The 10,622-nt window shown below is 42.2% G+C and overlaps 1 protein-coding gene across 1 annotated transcript; it reads left to right on the forward strand.

Annotated features, from left to right (window-relative positions):
- The first annotated feature begins 25 nt into the window (after window positions 1-25).
- LOC107562785 (G-protein coupled receptor 126-like) lies at window positions 26-10,344 on the forward strand. Its single transcript, XM_016247507.1, has 11 exons — window positions 26-249; window positions 463-607; window positions 4,926-5,036; window positions 5,174-5,299; window positions 5,394-5,433; window positions 5,524-5,657; window positions 5,787-5,878; window positions 5,990-6,258; window positions 8,614-8,710; window positions 8,854-9,134; window positions 10,054-10,344. Exons 1-11 carry the CDS (start codon window positions 26-28, stop codon window positions 10,149-10,151), a joined length of 1,617 nt encoding a protein of 538 aa, XP_016102993.1. The 3' UTR covers window positions 10,152-10,344.
- Window positions 10,345-10,622: the final 278 nt, after the last annotated feature.

Raw genomic sequence — 10,622 nt, forward strand, 5'->3', positions numbered from 1 at the left:
GCTTTATAAGAAATGTGCATTGAGTATGATAACTTCTCAGAACATTAACTTTTCCTTTCATATATTAACTGTAGATCAAACACCAAGCAAATGTATTGTGGTACATTGCTTGCCTGATGGCATAAGTAAGCTCCTGAAAATGAAAGAGACACAAATGAATATGCCACAAGACATGAGAAACATTCTCAATATTAAAGCAATGTGCAAAGATGTGATCTTCAGTGAAATTGTTGTGGATACCTACATTCGGTAAATATAACCTTGTTAAAAAATTTTAAATGCACAATTCTTTCAGTGGACATTCAGTGGTTCCAAACTCTGTTTCTGGAAGCACCTAACATTACATCAGGTGTGTTTGATTAGGGAATGTGCCGTTTTGTGGCGGTCTCCAAGAGCAGAGTTGGAAACACTGCTTAGACTTTTTTGGCTGTTTTGTTTCATGTTTATCTCCCCTTTGTGCAGAGTGGAAAGGAAAGCCATCCACAACATTATAAATATGAATATTTCGGAGCAATCCAAGAACTACTATCATGAGGATCTTTCCATGATTGTGGTTAAGATGAATTTAAACACGACAGATGATTTTGTACCAATCGTCGCTCCAAGCGTAAGACTCTTGCCCCATACTATATATGCCAAAAGTCCAAGCTGACATAATTCTGTAAGCTACTAAACTGCTGTAAGTGATTTCTGCAACACCAGCAGTGCCCTTGGAAATATTTTTCCTTTTAATTTTTGTCCATAGGGACTTTCAAGCATTAAGCAAACTAAGCAGCTGACACGGTAATAAGATAACAAGACACACTCGGGGAGACTAATCAAGGGAAACTGATTCCAAAGAGAGCACAGGAAACACTTCAACATCTAAGTCCAGAGAAAACACAGGGAACATGTAAAAGCTGTGGACTAAAATGACTTTCCTCAGCTTGTGAATGTGTAGTTAACAAGATTTCTGTTAAAAATTAAAAGTGTGGCCTGTGATGAGATTTTCTAACACCAGTCCAGAGTGCATTAAGCACAATTTATGTATACTACATCTATCATATTTGAACATAACACATCCTAATAATAAAAATGACTAAGAACAACATTAGGCCTGTTCTGTCTCATTACATTCACAGTGTGCCTTTCAAGGAAAGTCAGTTCACTAGGTGGCCATATTGGCAATGCCTTCGAGCAGCTATTTTGGTCATGCAAGACCAACTCTAATCTATTTAAAAGGCGAAATACCAAAATCTCAACAAAAAAAACGTTTTGCAAAAACTCACATTTCAAAAACATTTTTAAATTATTAGTAAAATATTACATGAACTGTATCATAAATGTTATTTCTTTCAATCAGATAGCATTTAAAAAAGTGCCCACCGTTACATTTACATTGTTGCTGTCAGTACTAATAGCCGTTTCAAAGAAGGTCAACTGGGTCTCCATTAGGACCCCAGTATGCTAGTACGTTGTCAGGATTATGGACTTGATTTGCCCCTGCTTCTCTTTCAGTGTTCCCTTATTTGGTCATGTTCCTGTTCTCGTTGTGTCATTATTAGTTGATTCCCCGCACCTGTCTGTCCCTCATGTTTCCTTGTCGGGCCTTGAATGACTTCCTTGTGCTCTGTGTCTCCCTGTTGGATTATTAAAGACTCTCATTTTGTGAAGTCTCCTCGTTCCTCCCGTAAGCAAAGCGTGACAGAAACAATTACCTCCGTGTGTCTACCCTCCGTTTTTGTTTCAGTTTTTTTCATTCAGTGTTTTGTTTCCGTTGTGTTTTCCATGGATCCCCTCTCCCGTCCGGAGTACCTCCTCCTCCTGCTGGAGCAGGGAGAGAGATCACTCGGGGGCCATACTAGACTGTTCCTGGTCCTCGCTGCTCTAACCAGCTACCCGGACGACGCGTTCTGTGCGTTCTACGACGCCAGTTTAAACATCTCGTGCAGAGCGCTGTCGTCTGAAGATGGTCCTCGAGCGAATTTCGCCACCTTTGTGGAGTAGACACTGGCAAGACACACCATCTGTCCCGAGGGGGATCTCGCCAGTGCCACTCTGGACCCAATGCCCAGCCCACCATCTCCCCACTGCGCGGAGAGCATGCCCGAGCACACCGCTGATGGAGAGTCGGAGCCTGCCGCGACGACGAGCCATACCCGCACGGAGCGGAAGAGCTTAGGATCGCCATGGAGCCAGAGCTGCTGATGACGTCAGTCAAGGTGTGTGAGCCGGCAACAACACCTGCCACAAGGGAGAAAGCCGCGGACGGTGTGAGCACAGAGAGGAGCTCCGCCCCCTGCACCGTGGCTGAGAGTGAGCTGTGTATGGCACAGCGAATGTGCCACACCAAAGAGGAGAGGGCTCCCGTTCCTAAGTTCTGATCTGAAAGACTGGAGGCTCACAAATGCCCGCCCTCCCATCCGCTCCTGCCTCCTCCTCCGCTGTCGTCTGGCAGCCCCTCTGCTCACCCTCAGGCCACCATCTATGCGGTGCGAGCTCTGCGAGACTGCCATCCTCCAGCGTCGCAGTGTTTGCAGTATCCCTTAACTCCGCCTCCAGCCTCTGGGCTCTGGGCTCTGGACTCCGCCTCGGCCCGTGGACCTGTCGGTTCCACCATGGCTCCTAGCTCCCTCCTCTCTGCCGTGGCCCAGCAGTCCACTAGCTCCGCTGGGCTCCCTTGTTCCTCCGGCTCCGCCTTGGTCTGTTGTCGACCATCCTGCGCCTCGGGACTCCACTCCTCCGGCTTCGCCTCTTCCCTCCAGCTCCGTCAGGCTCCCTCATCCCCTCGGCTCCTCCTCAGTCCTCTGTCGCTCCGGCTCCACCGCGGCCTCCCAGATTCACGCCTTCGCGTCGGTCGCCGGCGCCATCTGCTCCACCTAGGACCTCCGGATCCTCCCCGTCGCCCTGGCTCATCGGCTCTCCGCCTCCGCCTCGGATTCCTCCACCACCTGCTCCACTGCCGTTGGTCGGCCCCCTGGAGTCTGCGGTCATTCCTCCTCCATGGCTCCTCCCTCCGTCGGCTCCACCCTGGGCCGCCGTTATGGCTGTGGCCTGGGTCCTGCTGTGTTCCTCCTGCTCCGGGCCCCTCCTGTCTCCTCTCTGGCTCCTCCCTCCTTTGTTGCCTCCCTGGTCTCTGTCTGCCGGCCCCCTCCCGGGTGCCCGTCCTCCTCCCGAGCCTCCTCCTTAGTTCCCACCCGTTCCATAGCGATATGTCAGGATTATGGACTTGTTTTGCCCCTGCTTCTGTTTCAGTGTTCCCTTATTTGGTCATGTTCCTGTTCTCGTTGTGTCATTATTAGTGGATTCCCCGCACCTGTCTGCCCCTCGTTAAGTTTAGTATAAATGTGTAGTCTGCCTCATGTTTCCTTGTCGGGTCTTCAATGTCTTCCTTGTGCTCTGTGTCTCCCTGTTGGATTATTAAGCATTGGATTATAAAGACTCTCGTTTTGTGAAATCTCCTTGTCTCCTCGTTCCTCCCGTAAGCAAACCGTGATATACATATTTTCAAAAAATGTTCTTCAGTATGCTAGTATGTATATTTAGCAAAACGTCTGTTCATAAGCACCACCAAGTCAAAGTTTCATGTAATAAAAGCAGCTCTGGGCATGTGACAAAATGGAAAATCTCTCCATAAAAAAAAAACCTGTTTGTGTTGGTCTGACTCTTAACAGATGCATGATTCATTCAAATTAGAACGTTTAGCACAGCTAAATTTTGCCCTGAACATTCATCTTGTTGTGATGTGAACAGGGCCACTGGGTGCTAGGTTTAGGGGGTGAGAAGTGGGCCTTCATGATTTTAACAAGTCGGGTGAAGTGGTTGTAAAACAAAATTTCTAACTGATATGCACTGCTTCGAGTGAGATGACAATTGTTCTGCACAGCATAGCATATCAGCAATTCAAACACACCTGTACTGATTAATGCCATATAGGGAGCTGATTGAGACACATCGTGACTATCGTTTCTATGGGAATCTGAGCTTCTAACCGCAACTGAAGTGACTTTGTCAACTGTCGTTTGGCTCTTTTATTTAGAAGGCATGACTTAGTTTACAAGACATGCCATATTGTGCATTTGATTATGAACATTCGAACATCGATTGATTTCACACTGTTCGAGTCTGGCACCGCAAAGTGGGGTTAACCCCATGCAAAATACGGTGCTAACCCCACTACTAAATTACAAGTGTGAAACGTTCCCTTACCAGGGATTAAAAGCAGGGTTTAGAATGATGATCACCTGTGGTGCCCTATAGTAATACAAGTATACTGTCTTGCTATATAAGTCTTTGGAAGTATTCTTGCATACTGGCAGCTCTCGTAAATTGCTGGTCTCTTTACAATTTGCCTGTCTATTTGAAGATAAAGTTCTCTTTATACACCTTTGACAGAAAATGCATGATTACTTCAACATTTTTTAACTTCGGCATAATTATGTAGCCCCTTGTTTGTAAAGGTGCAAACAGTTGAAGGCCAGATTTTGAGTCATTTCCATAATATGAAAGAATGATAAAATTTTGTGAAGTAATATAGAACTACATCATTCATAATAAGCAGTTATTGGCTATCACAGACCAATGCCTCCTATGCTCTCTGTCAGACAGGAATGACATTTGATGTAATGCGTAGTTTTATTACGGCTGTATATTTAATTTATTTCCTGAATGCATATGTTTTTACTGAAAGGGTGAAATGGCATTTCGTAACGCTTGAACCTGTTTTTCCATCCCAATTTTAAAGGGATTAAAGGGCCTGACTGAATCACGCCACTGTATTTTATGGGGGATACTCCTAAAAAGAAATGGCTTACAGCAGGTTTTTGATAACGTCTGGTTGCAGCTTCATTTCTAAACAATGTAGATCATATATAACAATGTATAGAACAATGTAGCATATACAAGCATGTAAAAGATGCTGACTTTTTTTTTCTTTTTCTTTTAAGGTATTACATCTTGATAAAGTAGCTGATATACAGATCCCGGTTGAGCCTTTCAAAATTGGGAGCCAGACCAAAATTGGCATAGTTACCTACGATTCTGATCAGCACTTTAAGGTTCAAGTCACACCCACTTTTAATGTTTCTATTGTTCTGTCCAGTGTCATAGTGATTAGAAAATTGTGATTATTGTCACACAGTTTCTTAATTCTTAAAAAACAGTAAGCAAATCAGCCTATGGTCTTTTTTTACAGCTTAAAGTGAGAAATAAAAATTTTACCTCCAAAGTCATACGGATTGAAGTCCCTGGATGTGACATTAAAAATTTGAACAATCCACTTAAAATAAAATTCAAACTTAATTACACAGAGACCACATCTGTAAGTGTAACTTGGAATACAATTTTAAATATTTGCAAATTGCCTAAAAATGTCCTGCTAATTATTTATTTCTGTTTTGTATTTATATCTAAAGGACTACAACCTTTCCTGTCAGTTCTATGATGAAAACGGTACAGTAATGGTTAATGGTTTCAATGAACGATGATCTTATATGAGGCACATATGTCCTTTAATGCTGTACTGAATTTTGTTTACTGTTATAGATGGAAGCTGGATTACAGACGGCTGTCTCACCAACAATACCAGTGATGTTGTGGAGTGCTCCTGTGACCATATGACCCCTTTTGCTGTGCTTCTAGTGAGTACTGAGCCATTCATTCAGGCCATTACTAAACGTGTAAGGTATCAGAAACCATGCTGTGCTGATTCTGTGCTGATTCTGTTTTAATTGAATTCTCTCCTTCACTACCACATTTCCTTTATCTCTCCCAAACTCTAGGCTGAGATGATAAACATTGATGGACAGCATTGGGAAATCTTGTCGTACATCAGCTATGTAGGCTGTGGTCTGTCTGCGTTCTTTTCTGCCTCTACTGTCTTGTCGTTCATTTTCAGCAGGTGCTGTTCCTTCTGTTATTCATATAAATGTGTATATAATCTGTGCTTTGATTCACATTATTGTTAATATAAAAATTGAGTTTTCAATAAAGATTATATGTGTTTTTGCAGTAATGCAAGGGCAGAAGTGTCCAACAGCATCCACGTGTCTCTGAGCGGCGCTCTGTTTCTCCTCAACCTGAGCTTCATGCTCATTGAGTGGGCTGCCACACTGACAGTGAAAGAAGTGTGTGTGTTTATTGCTGTGACTTTACACTACAGCCTGCTGTGTTCTTTCACCTGGATGGCTATTGAAGCCTTGCACCTCTACCTTCTTCTCATCAGAGTCTTCAACATTTACATCAGACACTACATGGTCAAGTTGTCCCTGATCGGATGGGGTGAGCATCAAGACAAAATGCATAACAACATAAAAAACGTCTCAGGTTACTTATGTAACCATGGTTCCCTGAGTAGGGAACGAGACACTGCGTCCTCTAGGTTTCTTGCCATGCTGCGGACGCAAGCTTCAGACGAAGAAGTGAATGATGTGTAGCTCCCGGCGCCGATTTATACTGGAGTCGCACCGGTAGTGACGTCATGGCTGTCGCCGGCCAACGAGTTGGTGTTTTTTCAATGTATGCTTCAGACACGGGTCACGACGAGGCGTTCCCCATAGCGACCCCTAGAGGACGCAGTTCGAAGTTCCCATGAAAGGGAACGTCTCAGGTTACTTATGTAACCATGGTTCCCTGAGTAGGGAACGAGACACTGCGTCCTCTAGGTTTCTTGCCATGCTGCGGACGCAAGCTTCAGACGAAGAAGTGAATGATGTGTAGCTCCCGGCGCCGATTTATACTGGAGTCGCACCGGTAGTGACGTCATGGCTGTCGCCGGCCAACGAGTTGGTGTTTTTTCAATGTATGCTTCAGACACGGGTCACGACGAGGCGTTCCCCATAGCGACCCCTAGAGGACGCAGTTCGAAGTTCCCATGAAAGGGAACGTCTCAGGTTACTTATGTAACCATGGTTCCCTGAGTAGGGAACGAGACACTGCGTCCTCTAGGTTTCTTGCCATGCTGCGGACGCAAGCTTCAGACGAAGAAGTGAATGATGTGTAGCTCCCGGCGCCGATTTATACTGGAGTCGCACCGGTAGTGACGTCATGGCTGTCGCCGGCCAACGAGTTGGTGTTTTTTCAATGTATGCTTCAGACACGGGTCACGACGAGGCGTTCCCCATAGCGACCCCTAGAGGACGCAGTTCGAAGTTCCCATGAAAGGGAACCCATAGCAGCCATGATAGACATGCAGGATGCATTAAAGGGATACTTCACGTAACGATGAAAATTTGAATCTCAAAATTAAATTTAAAGGAATAGTTCACCCTAAAGTAAAAAAGTGCTGAAAATGTACTCACCCTCAGGCCATCCAAGATGTACATGAGTTTTGTTCTTCATCGGAACAGATTTGGAGAAATTTAGAATTACATCACTTGATCCTCTGCAGTGAATGGGTGCCGTCAGTATGAGAGTCCAAACAGCTGATAAAACATCTCAGTAATACACAAGTAATCCACACCACTCCAGTCCATTAACTAACACAGTGTGAAACAAAAAGCTGCGTGTTTGTAATAAACAAATTCCATTATTAAGGTGTTTAATGCATCGCTTCAAGCCAAAATACCAGTCTATAATCCATAATAACGCTCCTCCAGTGACAAAATCTATCCCCTGTTGACGTCTCCCATCAAAACAGAACTGTTCTGGTCTGTTTTCGCTTGTAAACTATGCTTGATCTGTGCACATTTCTCTCCGGATTCATACGAGACCAAATGTTTTTCTGGAGAAAGAAATATTATGGATAGAGAGACTTAAAATGTGCATTTTTTTTGTCAAGACGTTAACTGATGGGCTGGATCTGTGTTGATTACTTGTGTTACTTTTTGCTGTGATTCCCGAAACTTATTAACAACTCAAAAATAAACATTTTGTCATCATTTATTCACATTCATGTTTTTCCAAACCTTTCTTTACTTTGCAGAACACAAGAGAAGATATTTTGAAAAAGATCTCACTTTTAAGTCCATATAATGAAAGTCATCCATCCATTAATTCTGTAAACCGCTGGTCAAGTGAGGTCAAGGCAAATTTATTTGTATAGTGTTTTTCACAATTCACATTATTTCAAAGTATGTACCATATGTATGTACATGCTTTATTTTACAAAGATGATCAATAAAAGACTTTGCAAAGACTTCCCAATGGGGGGGAAGTCGTGGCTTAATGGTTAGAGAGTCGGACTCGTAACCCAAAGGTTGTGGGTTCGAGTCTCGTTCCGACAGGAATTGTAGGTGGGGGGAGTGAATGCACAGCACTCTCTCCCACCTTCAATACCACGACTGAGGTGACCTCGAGCAAGGCACCGAACCCCCAACTGCTCCCTGGGCGCTGCAGAAAAAGAATGGCTGCCCACTGCTCCGGGTGTGTGTGTGTGTGTGTGTGTTCACTGCTGTGTGTGTGCACTTTGGATGGGTTAAATGCAGAGCACTTATTCCAAGTATGGGTCACCATACTTGGCCACATGTCATGTCACTTTAAAAATAAGGGTCCAGTGAAGACAACAGACAAAAACTGTTGAAACATTCTTCAAAATATCTTTACATGTCATAAAGGTTTGAAACAACATGAAATTTAAAAAAAAAATTATGAAAGGGTAATGTTTAAAAAAAAACTTTGATCTTGTCCTCTTGACAGGAGTCCCTGCTGTTATTGTTGGAGGCTTGCTGTCAGCTAATAACATTTATGGGATCAAGGAGATGGCATTATCTGATACGAATACAACAAATCAAATGTAAGTCTTCACATTGTAACTTTGCATTAGATACAGACAAATGTTGTTAAATTATGTAGCACTCTTTGCCGGTCAATCGCAGTCAAATGTACATATGAAGTACAGGTTGCTCACATTGTAAAACCTTCTTTCGTCCAATACAGTTGCTGGATCAGAGACCCTCACGTCCTGTACGGCGTGAACATTTTCTACTTCTCCATCATATTCCTGTTCAACTTAGGAATCCTAGTCACGGTGTCCAGACAGATCTTTAAGCTACGACATGTTGGCAACAGGCATGGCAAGATGCCAGTTTGGAAGGATGCTGGCACAGTGCTGGGCCTCATGTGTCTCCAGGGTACAACATGGGGTTTGATCTTCTTCAGCTCTGGATATATCAACTACCCAATACTCTACCTATTCTGCATCTTAAACTCAATGCAAGGTAGGTTTACTCAGGGTACAAGAGAGAATAGGTGGGTTGATGACGTACTAGAGAGTTTATGATCAAATGTACAGTACTCTTAATGTTCATGTTGGTTTCAAATGGTTTTTCAATCCAAGTTTAAATGTAAAGTTGACTCTAACCATTGGGTACAATGTATAAACTATTTGCCTTACATCTTAAATAGATGTGAATGTACAGGTTAACAACATTTTTAGAAATTTCATTAATTATAAACTCATGACTATGATAAGTCTTCGGAGAGTCCTAATTTCCAGGTTTATTTGTATTTTTCCTGCACGTTGGTTGTACCACATGATCTTGTGTGTCAAACCACATGACTTGGATTTGACTTTTCAAATATTAATAAGAAGTCTCGCTAAAATATTACACCAAACAACTTAATATTTTCTTTTCAAGAGTTTCATTTTTTTAATGAGGCCTTTTCATCATTATTATTGTATCACCCTGACATTTTTGACTTTATGCTTCCCCACCCCCCCACCCCAAAAAAATCTAAAGTAATTTTAATAATCGTCATAAAAGAGGTGTGTTCAAGTCATGAACGTCATGTCATTGATAAAGTGATGTGATCTTCCTTGGTTTGTTCTGGTCAAGTGAACAAGACCAGCGGAAAAAACTAGGCAGAAATATTAGTCACATCACAAAGATACGTCATTATGCGAAACTCTAGCATATTGTTCTGCTACCAAAGGACAGTTATGGTGAACACAAGTCTAATTATGAAGTCACAACTCTAGTCTTGGAGGATGTGAAAAACAGCAGGACGGGTTCTTTGTTTCCCTGTTAAACCACAAGTAGAAGAATACAGTGACGTAAAGACTAAAGAAAAGGGGAATATAAACTTTTTGAAAACTAAAAAATGGTGGACTGAAACATCATGTTTGTCTGTTTACAGGTTTTTACATCTTTGTGTGGATGTGTGCTTCAACGAGGAAAAACAGAGCGCAAACACCTCATTCCAAGTCTAAATCCACTCTGGACACCTCCAAATAAGCTCCTCTCATGGAGTTTTCTTACTAAAACTTTAAAAAACGACACCTACCACAACATGCAACCAAAAAATGCTTAAGAACGTTTCATCATGGGCTGTTCGTTTAAAAATGTATTTAATTGTTTTTGCAAGAGAACTTCCTTTACACTAAATAACAGTACATCAAAAAAAATAAAAAATAAAGTTTCCTCTTTGTAGCTGTACACATTCTAAAACCTTAATCTATGATGTAACATCTAATCTGAAACCTACTTGTCATATCTAACAAAACTATTAAAAGCTGTGATTTGTAAATAAGAATGGTAAATGCGCAGTTGTTCTATTATTAGTGTTTTTGAATTTAATAATAAATCTATAAGTCTGAAATATGTTTGAGCCTATTGGAAACACATTACAATAATGCCATTTTATATATGTATAAAGTTTATATATGTTAAAAGTTTTTTTTTGTGTAATTAGTCATTCATTTCGAA

This window comes from Sinocyclocheilus grahami, unplaced genomic scaffold, assembly GCF_001515645.1.
Source record: "Sinocyclocheilus grahami isolate Dianchi unplaced genomic scaffold, SAMN03320097.WGS_v1.1 scaffold840.1, whole genome shotgun sequence".
Lineage (NCBI taxonomy): Eukaryota > Metazoa > Chordata > Actinopteri > Cypriniformes > Cyprinidae > Sinocyclocheilus > Sinocyclocheilus grahami.

Coding starts and splice junctions, on each gene's coding strand:
- LOC107562785 (XM_016247507.1), top strand. CDS start 26: ATGATAACTTCTCAGAACATTAACTTTTCCTTTCATATATTAACTGTA. Junction 608..4,925: donor TACCAATCGTCGCTCCAAGC/GTAAGACTCTTG, acceptor TTTTCTTTTAAG/GTATTACATCTTGATAAAGT. Junction 5,434..5,523: donor GTTCTATGATGAAAACGGTA/CAGTAATGGTTA, acceptor TTACTGTTATAG/ATGGAAGCTGGATTACAGAC.